This window comes from Pseudorca crassidens, chromosome 1 (genome assembly GCF_039906515.1).
Source record: "Pseudorca crassidens isolate mPseCra1 chromosome 1, mPseCra1.hap1, whole genome shotgun sequence".
Lineage (NCBI taxonomy): Eukaryota > Metazoa > Chordata > Mammalia > Artiodactyla > Delphinidae > Pseudorca > Pseudorca crassidens.
In genome coordinates this window covers 13,790,741-13,810,528 of record NC_090296.1, presented here as the reverse complement: position 1 = coordinate 13,810,528, position 19,788 = coordinate 13,790,741, and the positions used below count along the sequence as shown (strand labels likewise).

The window sequence follows — 19,788 nt, the reverse complement described above, 5'->3', positions numbered from 1 at the left end:
GACCTCGGAAAAAGAACGGAGGCAAAGATCGAGAAGATGCAAGAAATGTTTAACAAAGATCTAGAAGAATTAAAGAACAAGCAAACAGAGATGAACAACACAATAACTGAAATGAAAAATACACTAGAAGGAATGAATAGCAGAATAACTGAGGCAGAAGAACGGATAAGTGACCTGCAAGACAGAATGGTGGAATTCACTGCTGCGGAACAGGATAAAGAAAAAAGAATGAAAAGAAATGAAGACAGCCTAAGAGACCTCTGGGACAACATTAAACGCAACAACATTCACGTTATAGGGGTCCCAGAAGGAGAAGAGAGAGAGAAAGGACCCAAGAAAATATTTGAAGAGATTATAGCCGAAAAATTCCCTAACATGGGAAAGGAAATAGCCACCCACATCCAGGAAGCACAGAGAGTCCCATACAGGATAAACCCAAGGAGAAACACGCCAAGACACACAGTAATCAAATTGGCAAAAATTAAAGACAAAGAAAAATTATTAAAAGCAGCAAAGGAAAAATGACAAATAACATACAAGGGAACTCCCATAAGGTTAATAGCTGATTTCTCAGCAGAAACTCTACAAGCCAGAAGGGAGTGGCGTGATATACTTAAAGTGATGAAAGGGAAGAATCTACAACGAAGATTACTCTACCTGGCAAGGATCTCATTCAGATTCGATGGAGAAATCAAAACCTTTACAGACAAGCAAAAGCTAAGAGAACTCAGCACCACCAAACCAGCTCTACAAGTGCTAAAGGAACTTCTCTAAGTGGGAAACACAAGAGAAGAAAAGGACCTACAAAAACAAACCCAAAACAATTAAGAAAATGGTAATAGGAGCATGCATATCGATAATTACCTTAAACGTGAATGGATTAAATGCTCCAAGCAAAAGACACAGGCTTGCTGAATGGATAAAAAAACAAGACCCATATGTATGCTGTCTACAAGACACCCACTTCAGACCTAGGAACACATTCAGACTGAAAGTGAGGGGATGGAAAAAGATATTCCATGCAAATGGAAATCAAAAGAAAGCTGCAGTAGTAATACTCATATCAGATAAAATAGACTTTAAAATAAAGAACGTTACAAGAGACAAGGAAGGACACTACATAATGATCAAGGGATCAGTCCAAGAAGAAGATATGACAATTATAAATATATATGCACCCAGCATAGGAGCACCTCAATACATAAGGCAACTGCCAACAGCTATAAAAGAGGAAAGCGATAGTAACACAATGATAGTGGGGGACCTTAACACCTCACTTACACCGATGGACAGATCATCCAGACAGAATATTAACAAGGAAACACAAGCTTTAAATGACACAACAGACCAGATAGATTTAATCAATATTTATAGGACATTCCATCCAAAAACAGCAGATTACACTTTCTTCTCAAGTGCGCACGGAACATTCTCCAGCATAGGTCACATCTTGGGTCACAAATCAAGCCTCAGTAAATTTTAGAAAATTGAAATCATATCAAGCATCTTTTCTGACCACAATGCTATGAGATTAGAAATCAGTTACAGGGAAAAAAACGTAAAAAACACAAACACATGGAGGCTAAACAATACGTTACTAAATAACCAAGAGATCACTGAAGAAATCAAAGAAGAAACCAAAAAATACTTAGAGACAAATGAAAATGAAAACACGACGATCCAAAACCTATGGGATGCAGTAAAAGCAGTTCTAAGAGGGAAGTTTACAGCTATACAAGCCTACCTCAAGAAACAAGAAAAATCTCAAATAAATGCTCTAACCTTACACCTAAAGGAACTAGAGAAAGAAGAGCAAACAAAACCCAAAGTTAGCAGAAGGAGAGAAATCATAAAGATCAGAGCAGAAATAAATGAAATAGAAACAAAGAAAACAATAGCAAAGATCAATAAACCTAAAAGCTGGTTCTTTGAGAAGATAAACAAAACTGATAAACCATTAGCCAGACTCATCAAGAAAAAGAGGGAGAAGACTCAAATCAATAAAATTAGAAATGAAAAAGGAGAAGTTACAACAGACACTGCAGAAATACAAAGCATCCTAAAAGACTACTACAAGCAACTCTATGCCAATAAAATGGACAACCTGGAAGAAACGGACAAATTCTTAGAAAGGTATAACCTTCCAATACTGAACCAGGAAGAAATAGAAAATATGAACAGACCAATCACAAGTAATGAAATTGAAACTGTGATTAAAAATCTTCCAACAAACAAAAGTCCAGGACCAGATGGCTTCACAGGTGAATTCTATCAAACATTCAGAGAAGAGCTAACACCCATCCTTTTCAAACTCTTCCAAAAAATTGCAGAGGTAGGAACATTCCCATACTCATTCTATGAGGTCACCATGACCCTGATACCAAAACCAGACAAAGATACTACAAAAAAAGAAAATTACAGACCAATATCACTGATGAATATAGATGCAAAAATCCTCAACAAAATCCTAGCAAACAGAAGCCAACAACACATTAAAAGGATGATACACTATGATCAAGTGGGATTTATCCCAGGGATGCAAGGATTCTTCAATATACGCAAATCAATCAATGTGATACACCATATTAACAAACTGAAAAATAAAAACCATATGATCATCTGGTTTTAGATGCAGAAAAAGCTTTTGACAAAATTCAACACCCATTTATGATAAAAACTCGCCAGAAAGTGGGCATAGAGGGAAACTACCTCAACATAATAAAGGCCATATATGACAAACGCACAGCAAACATCATTCTCAATGGTGAAAAACTGAAAGCATTTCCTCTAAGATCGGGAACAAGACAAGGATGTTCACTCTTGCCACTATTATTCAACATAGTTTTGGAAGTCCTAGCCACGGCAATCACAGAAGAAAAAGAAATGAAAGGAATACAAATTGGAAAAGAAGAAGTAAAACTGTCACTGTTTGCAGATGACATGATACTATACATAGAGAATCCTAAAGATGCCACCAGAAAACTACTAGAGCTAATCAATGAATTTGGTAAAGTTGCAGGATACAAAATTAATGCACAGAAATCTCTTGCATTCCTATACACTAATGATGAAAAATCTGAAAGAGAAATTAAGGAAACACTCCCATTTACCACTGCAACAAAAAAGAATAAAATACCTAGGAATAAACCTACCTAGAGAGACAAAAGACCTGTAGGCAGAAAACTATAAGACACTGTTGAAAGAAATTAAAGACGATACAAACAGATGGAGAGATATACCATGTTCTTGGAATGGAAGAATCAATACTGTGAAAATGACTATACTACCCAAAGCAATCTACAGATTCAATGCAATCCCTATCAAATTATCAATGGCACTTTTTACAGAACTAGAACAAAAAATCTTAAAATTTGTATGGAGACACAAAAGACCCCGAATAGCCAAAGCCGTCTTGAGGGAAAACAACAAAGCTGGAAGAATCAGACTCCCTGACTTCAGACCACACTACAAAGCTACAGTAATCAAGACAACATGGTACTGGCACAAAAACAGAAATATAGATCAATGGAACAGGATAGAAAGCCCAGAGATAAACTCACACACCTATGGTCAACTAATCTATGACAAAGGAGGCAAGGATATACAATGGAGAAAAGACAGTCTCTTCAATAAGTGGTGCTGGGAAAACTGGACAGCTACATGTAAAAGAATGAAATTAGAACACTCCTCAATACCATACATAAAAATAAACTCAAAATGGATTAGAGACCTAAATGTAAGACCAGACACTATAAAACTCTTAGAGGAAAACATAGGAAGAACACTCTTTGACATAAATCACAGCAAGATCTTTTTCGATCCATCTCCTAGAGTAACGGAAATAAAAATAAACAAATGGGATCTAATGAAACTTAAAAGCTTTTGCAAAGCAAAGGAAACTACAAATAAGACGAAAAGACAACTCTCAGAATGGCAAAAATATTTGCAAATGAATCAACGGACAAAGGATTAATCTCTAAAATATATAAACAGCTCATGCAGCTCAATATTAAAAAAACAAACAACCCAATCAAAAAATGGGCAGAAGACCTAAATAGACATGTCTCCAAAGAGGACATACAGATGGCCAAGAAGCACATGAAAAGCTGCTCAACATCACTAATTATTAGAGAAATGCAAATCAAAACTACAATGAGGTATTATCTCACACCAGTTAGAATGGCCATCATCAGAAAATCTACAAACAACAAATGCTGGAGAGGGTGTGGAGAAAAGGGAACCCTCTTGCACGGTTGGTGGGAATGTAAATTGATAACAGCCACTGCGGAGAAAAGTATGAAGGTTCCTTAAAAAACTAAAAAATAGAATTACCATACTACCCAGCAATCCCACTACTGGGCATATACCCAGAGAAAACCATAATTCAGAAAGACACAGGCACCCCAATGTTCATTGCTGCGCTATTTACAATAGCCAGGTCACGGAAGCAACCTAAATGTGCATCGACAGACAAATGGATAAAGAAGATGTGGTACATATATACAATGGAATATTACTCAGCCATAAAAAGGAATGATATTGGGTCATTTGTAGAGACGTGGATGAATCTAGAGACCGTCATACAGAGTGAAGTAAGTCAGAAATAGAAAAACAAATATCGTATATTAACACATATATGTGGAACCTACAAAAATGGCACAGATGAACTGGTTTGCAGGGCAAAAATAGAGACACAGATGTAGAGAACAAACGTATGGACACCAAGGGGGGAAAGTGGCGGGGGGTGCGGGTGGTGGTGTGATGAATTGGGCGATTGGGATTGACATGTATACACTGATGTGTATAAAATTGATGACTAATAAGGACCTGCTGTATAAAAAAATAAATGAAATAAAATTTAAGAAAAAAAAGCTGGTTACAAATCCTATGTACAGGACAATTTCACTATGATGAAACATACATGCATGCAGACACACAGACAAAAAGATCTAGAAGGATACACTAGGTAATAACAGAGAAATATATGTATAATGAGGTAAACTCTGGGTAGTGAAAATATATGTTTTCTCTTCTTATTTTTGTTTTCCTATAGCTTCTATATGCATATATATGCTTTTGTAGTAATAAGGCAGTTGTTAAAAATATGTTTTTAAAAAGGTCTATTGTGTTTACTTATTCATCAGAGCAGAAGGTCAGCTGGATCCCTGAAAAGCTTGACTTGTAAATTCTTGCTATTAACCTCTAACAGTACCCCAAAACTAGATAAAGTAAGTTAATCAATAAGCCTTTAAAGACAGTTATGGGCTGAAACTGCCTCCCCCAAATTCATATATTGAAATCTTAACCCCCAACACCTCAGAATGTGACTGTATTTGGAATCAAGGCCTTTGAAGAGATAATTAAGTTATTAAAATGAAGCCATTAGGGTAGGCTCTAATCCAATCTGATTCCTGTCCTTACAAGAAGAGAAAATTTGAACACAAAAAGGGACACCAGGGGTGTGAATGTACAGAGGGAGGACCATGTGAAAAGGCAGCAAGTGGGGGGCCCTCTGCAAGCAGAGGAGAGAGCCCTGGGACAGACCTTTTCCTTATGGCCCTCAGAGGAAACCAACCCTGCTGGCACTTGAATTTAGACTTCCAGGTGCCAGAACTGAGAAAAAAGAAATTTCTGTTGTTTAAGCCACCCAGTCTGTGATATTTTGTTATGGCGGCCCTAGCAGACTGAGACAGTACTTGGAGAACTGACCTAGCGTGAGTTCTAAGCACTGCAAACAAATAATGGAACGATAAAAACAGTTTATAGTAATGTCCTGTTGAAGATTTCTCAAAAGTTTTGTCTTTAAAGTCAAATAGGGACTTCCCTGGCGGTCCAGTGGTGGTTAAGACTCCACGCTTCCACCGCAGGGAGCACAGGTTCAATCCCTGGTCAGGGAACTAAGATTCCACATGCCACGCGGTATGGCCCCCCCCCAAAAAAAAGTCAAATAACAACTACAGACATGCACAAAGAGAATGACAGTAAACATATCCACATGGAGAGGAGGCAGAGGGCATGCTTTCTAAACGCACTGCCATACAATGGAACGAGTTCACTGTCTACATTCTACTCGTGAGCTGGCACAAGAGATGGGTTTTCTTATCTTGGTTTGTATTTATTTATTTGTGGGTCACTGACAAACAGCAAAAGTAATGAAGAGCCAACAACAAAAAAAGCAACATTATCAAGGACTATTTGTTTTTTAATCAGATCCAACATATTTCACTCATCTACTTTTAAGTTAAAAATATCAGGCTGGCCAAAAGGTTCCTTCAGTTTTTAAGTAAAAATGAAAGACACATTTTTTATTTTCACCAAGAACTTTAATGAACAACATATTCACTGAACCTTTTGGCCAACCCAATATTATTTATAAACTATACTATTACAATAAACAATTTTTAAAAGATTGAGTCCAGTTATGGTCAGAAAACAGAAAAAAGAGAGAAGAGAGAGAAGCTGTGGTGTGGTGATGCAGAGGCCAGGAGTTTGGCCTCTTACTACTTCTGGCTACTATGATCTTATGTCCCCTACAACCTACTGGGTAAAAATACAGAAGGAATTATATTTAAAAATCAGTAAATAACAGCTGAGCAGATACACACGGGGGCAGAATGAAGGCCTGAAACAACAGGCAGATGATAACATTAGTGGAGACTCTGACAGGACGGGAGAGACTGTGGCCTGTGTATGAAAGATTTGGGATGGTTAGTTGACGGTAAGCACTGCAAGATAGGCCTGAAGTGTAACTTCATGACCCAAAAAGTGAATGCAATTTTAGGCATCACTAATAAAAGTATAATTTTCAAAATGAGAGCATTCGATAAAGTTGCCAAATACCACTAGTAATCAAAGAAAACAGGAGCACTGTTGGGCAGACTTTGAAATGAGTCAGATCTGAGTTCCAATCTTTATTCTCAAGCTTATACAAGATACGTGACTGCAGGAAATGCAGCTTCCAGAACCTTCAACATCTCTAATGAGAGGACTCTGGCAGTGTTGTAGGGGTCAGTGATACTGTGGGTAACACCTAGTGTGGTGCTGGCACACTGAAGGCACTCAAGAAATAGCTAATGCTTACAGAGCACTGTGTGGAAATTCTACCTCATCTAATTCACAGAAGAGATCAATAACAGGGGATTATAATACATAAGTGCAAATTCTCAAAAGAACGGGACTAAAACTATAACAGAAGAAATAGTCTATGATGGAAGAGTATAATACTCTAAGTACTGCCATGTAGGAATAGAAAATGGTACAACTTTTCTGCAAAGAAATCTGGCAATATGCACAGAGGACATTTCCAAAGTCCATATACAATGGTCCAACTCTGGGAAAGGAAAGGATTTAGAAAGTGTCTGTGGGGAGAAACGGGAGTGAGCAAAGGGTTGACTGATTAGTGGGTATCTCCATGAAAAGCAGGTTTATCACCAGAAAAACAAAGCATCTCTAAGAATAGAAATCTTTTCTTTTTTCTTTTTCCTAATTACTGATTTCCATAAATATCCCTTGTTGGCCCAAACTTGTACGTTCCTAAGAATTGTGGCCCACTTTCCCACTCAGCTCAGCACATCTGAATGGAAGACACCACCCAGGGAAGCAGCCACCCAAATGACTCAAGTGTTTTAAGATTAATAAAGGAGTGTGGAAGAGAAGTACACAAATTCCTTCAGGACGGGAGGTCCCAAATCCAGAGCAATTCATGATGTTCAAGGAAATGCCACTACTGAGAGAGGAATGAAAGTCAAAAGATTTCATTTCTTCTAAGTCTGAAGTATGCTTCCTTTTGAGTGCATTACGGCACAAGACCCAAGTTTTCGTAAAATGTCAAAAGTCTGATGACAACTGACACTTACCTAAAATGAGATGAAGTTTGGTTTCTGTCTGGAAAGCGTAGTGCAATGTCACCAAAAACGGCGACTGCCTGATGTGCTCTAGGACCTGTCGTTCTGTCCTTGTGTGCTCGGTGGTTTTGGCCTTTTGAACTATTGTTGCCTTTTTCAAAACTTTCATGGCATACAGCTTCCCAGCATCATGACCACTTATTTTACGAACTAGAAACACTTTTCCATAAGCTGAAAATGAAAAGAAAAGAGAAAAAGAGTTAAAAGGCTACACAGGCAGAGTGGTAATTTAGTCAAGTTGAAAGTTACAATGCACAAAGGAACACTCTTTGAATGAAAACGTATCCTTAGTGCTGTTTCCAATAGTTCTTTGATATATTTCTTCAATTTTATGTCAGACATATTTCTAGGTCTAGGCCTCAATATTTACATATCTAATCACTGATGACAAAGTTATGCTTTCACTCTTTTACTGTTATTCTCTCCTCAGTATTTTTAGCTGTAGGAAACTAGCTCTTATTATGGTCAATTAACCACTAGGTTTTGCTGCTGTTGTAAACAAATGAAAATAGTTCTTAAGAATCTCAGAAAACAAAAAATCTCATACACACATATAAATTAAGTACCTCAAGTACTCCTCTATACTTATTAAAAAAGTCTAAAGCAACATAAGCTGACATTATATAAACAAAAGAGATCTTCAGATGTGAAAGACATTAAAAGACCCTAAATTGCAAGCAGTACCAACAGAAGCCCCTTTACATCTCTGGGCAGTAATTCACAGGTTAGTGGGTCAACCTCGCCACATTCTCCCTAAGTGAGGGCTCAGTTGGGCAAATCCTGTGTGGAGTGCCACTACCCTAGGTGAGGCATTGGGGCCACATGGATACTGTGCCCAGAGCAGGTATCCGCGTTTATTTCCCTAGGGAAGTGGGAAGAGGGCACGAAGAGGTGGGACGAAGGAGGAAGGGGAAGGCAGGCAGAAACCCTGAGAGGGAAGGGGTAGGCCCCCAATTCATCCCTACGAGGTATAAAGGCTCTTCTCTTCTCAAAATGCAAACACCTCCTGGGATGGTTGAGCCCAGTCCCACTTTTGAAGTTAAGTGCATTCATCAGACCATTCTGGAGTTGGTCTGAGTTCTGACCCAGTCTGGTGCTTCCATAGACCCTGCCCACACCTCGACAGTATTTAGCACAAAATCCTATTCTAATCCAGCCACTAGACCAAGAGAGCTTTAAGGGAAGGGCTCTTGTATCTTGGCTGTTATTTGGTTTAGTACTTCAGGAAGTAAATGAGTGCCGACCCAAGATGTACAACAGACAAAGAACGGCGGTGGTGCTCCTGAGGAGGGAGAGAAACAACATTCCTCAAGGACTTGGCGATGCAGTCTCTGTGCTAAATATACTCCACACAGTGATTCACTCACTCCTCAGAACAGCCAGTGAAGTTGGTACTTTCAGTAATTCCATTCTGCAGATGAGGAAGCAGATTCAGAATACTTAAGGAAGCGGCCAGAAGACTTGGGTAAAAAGTGACAGAGCTGATTCAGATGAAAGCAGTGTGATTCCAGGGACCACACGCTTAACCATAAATGAATTTTTTCTTCAAATAAGAGAGATTCTTCTTCGGTACTAGAAATCGGATGTTCTGGATTTTAATAAAACCAACACCGTAAACATGCTGAACACATTCTGGGATACAGTAAAAAGTTCATAAAAGGTTTGTGTAAATAAAACAATTATAGATTGAGAGTTTAGTAAGGCAGAAGTGAACCAAAAAAGAAAATGACAGCTTTTAGAACCTAACAAATTAACCTAAAGTATACAAATGAAAAAAGTTAATCTATTCAAAAGCAGTGAAATGAAGCTAGAGAATATTCTAAAGCAGAGTACTATACCTTCCATGGAGTAAGGCACTATATAAACCCAGAAGAAAGTCAAGTCCTCTGTAAGTACGGGGCTTTTGTGTTCCCTACACACACGGCACCTGCTCTAGATTCCTGTTCTGAGATTCCTATCTCCAGAGTGCTGTGGTCCTTAGAAATTATGTTATCCATCTATCTTCTCCAACAAAGAAAATCTTTCTACAACGTCATGGAAAGATGGCTATGAGCTTCTTCCCAGTGCTCACGTGTGTCTTTCAGTCCAGGTGCTGACCAATGTGGCAGATGGACCACAGGGTGTTAGCATCTAACAGCTGAGTACCTGTCAGGCACTTTAGAGTTGGATTACTTCATTTGATTCTTCTCACATCCCTACGAGGAGGTGAGGATGACCTCCACTTTACAGAGAAGAAACTGGAGCGTAAAGGAACTGGGTCCCTTGCCCAAGGCCATACTTGCCCATGTGGCCTGACTCCTGAGCCCACACTCTGAGTAGTACTCCAGCTAGCTGCCTTCCTAAAGTGAATGACCTCACAGGCAAAGAAATTAGGAACCAGACATTAAAAAGAAGTCACAATACAGGTTAGGTGTTCTAATGGTGGAAAAGACACAGTACTACTACTTCCAAGTAGAGGAGGTTTCATAAAGTCGCCCATTTTATTGATGGGGTGATCTAAATATTCAAAAAACACGCCTTACCTTGAGTGGGAACAGGCCTTTCTACAATATTCATCCGTTATCCCTTCTATACCTTCTGGACTTACAAAAAATAATATTACTCTTCTTTTCTAAGATAATTTGTAAAATATTTAAAAATACTATTCTCCCATCTCATCCAAGCAAAATGTTATTATTCCCTAAACCAATCTAAAAGCAAATGACTTTAAGACTTTGTACCACTAGGAGGTGCCCTATATGTGTTCCGTGAGTTTGTAAATACTTTTTCTTTGATTTCTTTCCTATTACCTTAAAAACGTCATATATCACTCCAAATAAATGTAAGGTAGCAAAGGACACTAATGTATGTGGGCAAATAATATAAAATCATCCTTAATGCCACGTTATACACTGTACAGTCAAATAATAAACAGTCATCCTCCTGCCACGTGATGATATCCAGAAGTTTTCCAATAATATGAGCTAAAGACTACATATCCTGCCTTTACCATTATTTTTATCTATCAGTAAAATGTCGGGGGAAAAAGTATGATGAAGCTCACAAATCTTTTGATTTTACTTTTATAATTTCCATGATTAATTAAAGCTATGGTACTTCTATCACATGGTACATGCCAATAGATGCTTACGACAATAAACTTCAAGGAGTGCCTCACAATGTTCCAAGCAACAGATATTTCAGATAAACAGGATCTTACTTACAAGTAGGCTGCTTAATGAAACAGAGTTTGCCTCCAAACAGCGTTTTTTGAAGCACCCATAAGGCTGCTTATCACATTGCAAAAGGGGAAGAAAACACATTCACTGCTGGAGAGACCCTGAAGAAGCCACCTTCTCTGATTGAGCTGGTTTGCAGATTAGTACAGAGGGAGAAAGTGAAGGAGTCCTTCTGTTGAGGAGTGCCATCCAGTCCAGAACCGCCTACATGTTTTCCAATATTTTAAGAGGGGCCACTGCAACTGAACTTGGTGGCAATATTATTTCCTTTTAGTCTGTAATGAGATGAATGACTACCTTGTTGTGAAGCCAACTCCTGGCTTTCGTTCACTGTGTGCTGATGTTGTTAAAGAATTCCTATTTTGAAAGCATCTTTTGGAAACTGCAAAAGCTACCAATGGTGGAAACTCTTTTGGCCGAAAAAGGTAAACAGTAGTACTTCCTGCTCAGATGGAGCCCCTAAAATGGATGTTTAGCAACACAGCTGGGATTTGCTGCTTAGGTAAAGAGACTAAGCTTCAGGCTTCAGCATAACTCAACACGCAATGACTTCAGACGCGCTCCCAGCAGTCTTCACAGAAGCTGTGTGTACTGCTCTGATCTTATCAATTTCTCCAGAGCCAGGGCCTTTCCAAGATACTCTGTCAAGAAATGTGAGCAGAAGAGGGCGTGGAGTTCACTGGTTTCCCAGAGGACAAGGCTAGCAGCGCTTGATGGGACTTGAGGTAGAAGTTCTACTTAACAGATTGAGGGAAAGTAAACTCTAAAAATAAATGACAAGAAGGATTAATTCCTGACTTAACCTGACAGACACCTACGACCATATGAATGAGGTAAATCTTTCAATTCAGGGCCCAACAGACACTGTTCTGGATGTTACCAATAACCTGTGTGCTCTTACAGCTGCAGGTTATAGCAGCCGTTTCAAAGAGAGGACTGGATCCAGACAACCACGTAAACTTTTCCAAAGCTGGAGGAAGAATTCCATAGGTTGGGGGGCAAACTACAGATACCTTACAAAGGTCATTTCTGTTTAAACTGAAATGTGGATTTAGAATCCTAGTCTACCTGACACAGCACAATGTGGCCAATGGTCTCAATGGTTTGATGATAAAGGAAATCATGTAAAATGAACTAAACGCAGTGTCAAGGGGAAATGTCTAGTTCCCTTGGACTAGGTCTCAGTTTGCTTTTCCACAGGTGTGACTCTTATTCCATTGGCCACAATGATCATTATGAATCAGGTTTTTAAGCACGTGCTGTCATAACAGAAAAATTAAAATGGACTGATGGTTTTAAAACAAGATGACATTCATGCTGCCACATCATAAGCCACTGCACGATATCAACTACTTTTTCAAGCTAAACAAAAAGCAGCCTTCCTGCTTAAACTTATTTTGAGCATAATTAAACTGATTTTTTTCACTTTATTTGTAAAGTCTGAATTCATTAAAAAAATTTTAGGAAGTAGCCTTTATCTTGGCATGAAAATGATGAGATCAATTTGTTAAAAAAGTATTCTTACAGTCTGTCTATAAAAGCAATCGATTTACAATGCCATATAATTAAAAGCAAGGAAAATCTGTCTATGTTTACATGCATTATTCTGGAGAAAAGGGTTAAGAACTAGAAGGCCTCTGGATTAATTCCTTCGGTAGAGTGCTTATCCAGGACACGCTGCTCCCATTGAGGTCCAAATGCTCCACCACTGCGAGCACTGTTTTCTGTCACTCAAACTTGTATTAATGCTGCTTACAACTCTATACATTGTACACTCTGCTTAACCAGCCATGCCACACTTTGTGTTCAATCCAACCTTGTAGCGTAAATTACTGTACTCAAACTACTGCTTTAAAAAAAGTATGGCAGAAACTCTCTTGCGACTTCCACTTAGACAACTCCCAACACTAACTGGCACTCCCCTTCCGGTTGTAAAACACTGCACTGCACCCTGATGCCTATAACCAGTTCACACGTGCACTGACTGCTGTCCCCACGCCGTTCGGCTGTCTGCTTCACACCAGTCACTGATACTCGTTGCCTTACTTGTGTGTGCCTGTTGTATACATTATTCTTATATAATTTAACTATAGATTACATAAGCCACTGAAATGTAAATGTGAAAGAAAAGAGAAAAATGAGGTTAAAAGCTTTGAAAGAACTACATAAAGGCAAGACGCTTAAGAAAAAAGAACTGCTGAAAAATTAGGTGTGGGTAAAACAACTATAAAAGGCTAGGGGAAAAAATTGTGGAAATCTAAAAGGATTCTGTATCCAGATCACTTCAAATGTGTCTGGTTCTCACTCCATTTTAAGGAATTGGAAACTTAATTTTAGATGATGCATTACAAGTGCGGTTTATGCAAAACAAACCGTTATTTAAGAACTTACTCTCAGAGTCTTGTGCCTACACGCAAAGTGAATATACATTTATATATTTTAAGTGAAAAGTAGTATGTCCAAAGTACATATTTATATATCCTTTTAAAATGATATTCCAGTTTAACCAACTTTTTCTGATTAGCCACAAGTACCAGCATGTCATATGTGACAGACTCCACTACCTAAAGGATCATATTCAGTGGTGCTGGAATTCATCCCTCTCTCACCCTTCCAGAATAAGGGAATCTTTTTTCTTTAACTTTTTCTTTTATATTGGGGTAGAGTTGATTAACAGTTGTTTCAGGTGTACAGCAAAGTCATTCAGTTATACATATACATGTAGCTATTCTTTTTCAAATTCTTTTCCCATTTAGGTTGTTACATAATATTGAGCAGAGTTCTCTGTGCTATACAGTAGGTCCTTGTTGGTTATCCATTTTAAGTATAGCAGTGTGTACATCTTAATCCCAAACCCCCTAACTACCCCTTCCCCCAACCCTTCCCCTGGTAACCATAAGTTCGTTTTCTAAGTCTGTGAGTCTGTTTCTGTTTTGTAAATAAGTTCATCTGTATCATTTCTTTTTAGATTCCGCATATAAGCAATATTATACGATATTTCCCTTTCTCTGTCTGACTTGTTAAATCAGAATCTTGTTAAAGAGTGACTTGACCACCAACCATACTAGCTCTGCCTCTCAGCTTGTTTTCATCCTCAATCTGGTAAACATACCTTTTGTGTTGTCATCTAAATTGTTGATAAAAATATAACCCTTCTCGCTCAAAATACTTGATTTCCCATTACTCTTAAGATAAAGAGAATCCTTAATATAACCTAAATTATCTGGCTTCTACCTACCTCTCTCCACCTCTCACCATCTCATTTTCTCACTCCTTCAGACATACAGCCTTTCCTGACTTCTCAGACTAGCACAGTTCCTCTAATTTTATACTCTCATAACACCCTGTCATAGAAATTGTCAGAAACATGAGTTTTCATTTACTTGTGTGATTGCCTCATTGTGTAGCTTCCACAGGACTGTAAATTCCACAAAACCAGGGACTATGTCCAGTTTTACTCACTTTGTATCATTAGCAAATTCTAGAGTTGGCACACTGTAGAAACTCAAATAATGTTGAACGCATAAAAAAATAAAGAAGATAGCAAACAAAGAAAGAGCTCTGTAGCATATAGCCAAATACCCTCTTCTCAGTTGACAATTCTTATCTAAAGTTGAAGATGGGTCTTTAGGAAAAGAAATTAACAGTGCAAATCTGCAGTACAGAGCTATATAGCTCACCCACTCTTTCCCTTTGGAGAAGGAACAATGGGCTTTCATGAAGTAATCACCTTTAATTTGGGTATTAAATATGATTCCTGACAACACTCCCTGGTGAAAGTGAGCTCAGGAAACTTAGCTGCTACCACTGTAGAAAAGGAAAATATCTTAACATGGTGACATCTGTATCTGGCCACTGCTTTGTAACCTGCCACAACTACATAAGAACTGATTACAGTGCCTGGCCACATCCCTCTCTCATAGATAATTTAATTTGAGGAAAGATTTTTACCTTTCCACATGTGACATGAACACTGACAATCAATTCACCTGCCTTCCCCTCATCTTTCCCTGTAGAACTTCATTCACCCCAAGTCAGCAGGGTCAGAAATGGAACCAAACAAGAAATACTCTCTTGGAACTCTACATTTCACTTGTCCTGCCCTTGGAAATTGGTACCCTTGTTAATAGGCCAGCCAAACATACATGGTAAGTAATGCCAGGGCAGTATATGTCAAGCCCCAGGAAAACCACCATCACTGAAAGGGTTCTCAGAAGAGCAGCTTCATTTCAGTATTACCACAGCACAAACAGTACACAAAAAGCAAACACTCAAGGGGTTCAATGGTGAAACCTGACTGACCATAATCTGGTACTTCTAAAGACTCATCTGAAATATCTGATAAATTAGACCTCAGAGCTGAAAAGAAACATTACTGTCCATCCCAGTAATTCTCTAAAATCTACCCTGTGTTAAGATAGATGGACAGAAATCACCTCACTTGGACGAAAGTAGTAGATAAGTTCTATTCAGACACACACTTTAGTGAATTGAGGTTTAATCTTCTGTGTGCCACTTTTTAAAGAGACTATATACCATAAAATTATGTTTTTTTCAATAATATCTTCATATCCTTTATCAAAGATGCTAGTCTCATGATCTTATTTACTGACCACAATAAAGGAGCCATTTGATAACTTCAGCACTTGTTAAAAGTCTCTCTAGACCAGTTTTTTTTCAAACCGTGGGCTGTGACCCATTAGTGGATGATAATATCAATTTAGTGGGTCCAACCAGCATTTGGAAACTAAAATACTAAAAAAGAACTGAACATACTAAACGTGTTTCATGAAACTTCTGTCCCCCCTTTATACACGCACACGTGTAGGTATAAGTGAATGTAAACAAGTCTAAGCACATGAGAGAGGAAAAAAAGACGGCAGTACAGAACAATGGCTAAGAACATAGACTCTGGTGCCTGACTGCCTGGCTTCGAACCCTAGATATGCTATTTAGTAACTGTACTGTAACCCTGGGCAGAACAGGAAACACAACTGTGTCTCAATTTCCTCATTAGGGACAGTAATAGTTCTTAACATCATACAGTTTGGGGATTAAATAAATTAATATAAGGATCCAGAGGAGGGCCTGGCAGATAACAAACACTACAGAAATGTTAGTGGAAAAAAAGTGTGTGTATGTGACTGCACGTCTATACACATACATAAATACACATACTGAAAAGCAATACAAAAATGTACCTATTTTGTCCTATGGGTAATAGTCAAAAAAGCTTGAAAGCTACTGCCCTAGATGAATTTATATGCCTTTCCTTTTAAAAAAAAATACAAATTATGTAGGCCAAAGAACTTTCCCTTTATACCTACCTCCTAGTAAACTCAGGGTTAAATTCAGGACTCAATTGCAGTGACTATGTCAGCCCAGATGTCTATAACATCTATTTCACTTTCCTATTATCTTTGCTTTTGCTCTGTTTTCATCTGTTTTTGTTTTCTCTCTTTTTTTTTGATTGCTTATCTTTTTTCTATCTTTGAAAACGCCCTTAAATCTCTTTTTGAAAGTTGGCAAATTTTAAATGTTGAAAGTAAAATGCACTTGATTTTACATATTTATCAAACAGAAGCACTGATTCCTAAATTCTTTTATAGAATAGATATCTTAATTGCACACTAAATTCCAAATACTAAAAAAAACTCCACATAACTACAAAACTAAGTATTTCAACATAATTTTAAAATAAAAAGTGAGAGAGTGTTATGGACACATATACAATACCAAATGTAAAATAGATAGCTAGTGGGAAGCAGCCACAGAACACAGGGAGATCAGCTCGGTGCTTTGTGTCCACCTAGAGGGGTAGGATAGGGAGGGTGGGAGGGAGACGCAAGAGGGAGGAGATATGGGGATATATGTATACATATAGCTGATTCACTCTGCTACACAGCAGCAACTAACACAACATTGTAAAGCAATTATACTCCAATAAAGATGTTAAAAAAAATTTTAATAAATAAATAAAGTAAAATAAAAACAGAATTTGAGCCATTTAATACAACCATTTTTAAAGTTAGCCCCTGTTGCCAAGATTTGTAACACCATAAAAACAAAATGTCCAAGATTAAGAAAGGTAGACTGATTAAAACAGACTATTCTTCTAACATACAAGGAACCCAAAACATGCTTGATGAAATACACAGATGCTAAAGGCAAACAAGAGACACAGTAAAAGCACATGAAATCATAGGTGGTAATTTTTATGAAAGAGACTGAGGTAGGCCATTTGTTTTAGGTATAAACAGTTATATCCTCTCTAGAAGATATATAACACCAAGGATCTGGAAGAGACTTAATAAAAGTGCCAGGATTCTAGAAGTAATCCAGTTTAAGTTCTTAAACTAACCAGGGCCATTTGACTCATTTTCTTAATTACTTTGAATGGTCAAAAACGGTTGCGCAGCTGAAATTAGGACCACAAAACCAGTGCATTTTCTCACGGATGGTGTTAGCATCTAAAAAAAGGACTTAATATGTGAGAAGGTTGAAAATAAAAAATAGTTACAGGAATGATTATCTATGGATTCCATTTATGCATACTGTATTAGCTTGAATAATTGCAGACTAATTGTATAATATCTTCTAGATCAGCACTTTTTAATTTCGGAGAAAGCACTAAGACAGTACATGCATTAGTCCAGCTAATAACTGCATGTATGTATGTGGCCGCGGCCGACTCCTGACTATCTCCACATGGATGACCCACGTAATCCATATGGCATTTCTTATCCCTGGTCCCAGATGACTTGAAAACCGGAGATTCTGGTCCATCAGGAAAGAAGAAAAAGACACAAAAGGAACCATGTCCCACTGTGAGGTCTAGACTTGAATTGACTACCCATGGAATGTGATTACCAGAGGACCTTACTAAAAGGAAAATACGGGAAAACAAGGAAATAAGGACCAAGAAGCACATTCATAATCATTCTGTTTATATCTCAACCAACAAGCTATTTGAGTACAAAAGGCGTGCCTCCTCACTCTTGCTCCAAAACTTCCCAGGGCTCAGGCTGAACCGAAACCCCAGCTTAGACCACGTGCTGCTTAGGCTCTTCCTCTGTCCTTGCTACTCCCCTCACTCTCTCCTGAGAGCATTCCTGCAATAAATCAAGTGTGCCCAAATCCTTGTCCCAGGCTCTGCTTCTAGCAAATGTGACCTACAACAGCATCAGGAATAAGTCAAATTGTACTTATACTAGGGAGACAGTGTCAACCAACATGTTCAAATGGAATCACCTTCTGATTGTGGTATAAAACATCACAAACATTTGACCTCTAAGATTTCCTTAAACACTATAGGCTTACACTGAAGCAGAAGGTATAGTGGGTACACACAGATGCAAAATTATAAACTTTTCTGAATGACAATTTTGACAATTTAGTGAATACAGGCTTTTAAAAGTACTATTTTAATAGGGATACTTTCCAAACACCTAAGCGAATTAAATGACAAACGATGACTAAGTCATAATACTGTTTAAAACAGTCTTGATATGCCTCAACCAAAGTTTTTTTCCCTTTGATCATATGGCCAAAAAGTAGCTGTGTCTTTAAGTTGCCTAGTGCAATTCCTAGCACCATCTAGTGGCAAATTACCCAGAAAAAGAAACGTGTCTTATTTAACAAATAAGCTACGTTTCTGAAAAGTCTGAGGTAAAAAAATACATACGTACATATTTTAAAAGGCTGTCTTGTTGGGGATGATTTTCACAGATTCTGGGACCAAGGAGCAAAGATCTATCAGAGTTAACATTTCAAGGATGGCACTTAGGCTGGGGTAAACAACCCAATAATAATCTCTCCTACTGGATAGTATTTCCACAGAACAGCTTGCAGCATCTCCCGCTGATTACATGACCATCCCCCGATCCCCAGCCAAAAATAAAAACAAAAAAATAAAAATCCACAGGATAAAGAAAAAGTAACCTTCTTACGAGGGCACCAGGGACTGAGGAAAACACAAATGGTTGCTGCTCAATAGACATTATGGGAGGCAAGGCCTTTTGAATCTCTCTACTCTGCCAGCACTCATTTGAAGATTTCATAAACCCAGAAATAAACATTAAATGAAGGCCATATTATTCAATTTTCAAGTTTGTATGTAATATATCCTTTTTTTAAATGCTCACCACTCTTTCCTCAGCACCCAAACAGTACTTGCCTCTTAATAAAACATGTGAATGAATGAATCCCAAGAGCAATGGGAATGAAGTGAAAGGTTTTAAATAGAGAAGTGACATGATCAAACTTATACTTAAGAAAGATCACTCTGGTTGTAGTATGGAGAACAGATTAGGAAGGAACAGTCTGAAACCCGGAAGATCTTTTGGTAGTTGCATGTCCCTATTTATTGCTGGACATATTTTAGGCTTTACAATAAAATATTTGTTAAGAAATGACTATCACTTATGTATCAAGCTAATCTGAGACATTGGTAATGCATTATACTAGCTCTTTTAGAAGGTGGCCTTCTTTCCCTTTCAGATATATAAATAGGTAAAATTTATATCGCATTTACCATATGTCAGGCAATCTAAATGTTTTATTACTCATTTTATGCATATTTTAGCATACGACTGTTAACCTAACATACAAAAGGTTGTTCAGAACCTAAAATGTTTGAGTAGTTAAGAGAAGAAAACAAAGAAAGA

General features: G+C 38.0%; 1 protein-coding gene across 5 annotated transcripts in view; it reads right to left on the bottom strand.

Moving 5' to 3' along the window:
- RPS6KA5 (ribosomal protein S6 kinase A5) overlaps positions 1-19,788 on the bottom strand; it is a 182,159-nt gene that overhangs the window by 95,851 nt on the left and 66,520 nt on the right. For 3 of the 5 annotated variants that reach the window (XM_067727695.1, XM_067727716.1, XM_067727705.1), the window contains exon 3: positions 7,857-8,075. In XM_067727695.1, coding sequence (XP_067583796.1) covers positions 7,857-8,075 — 219 coding nt within the window. Of the gene's footprint in view, positions 1-7,856; positions 8,076-19,788 lie in introns of those variants that run through there. The other 2 variants (XM_067727762.1, XM_067727725.1) reach the window with 2 other exon arrangements.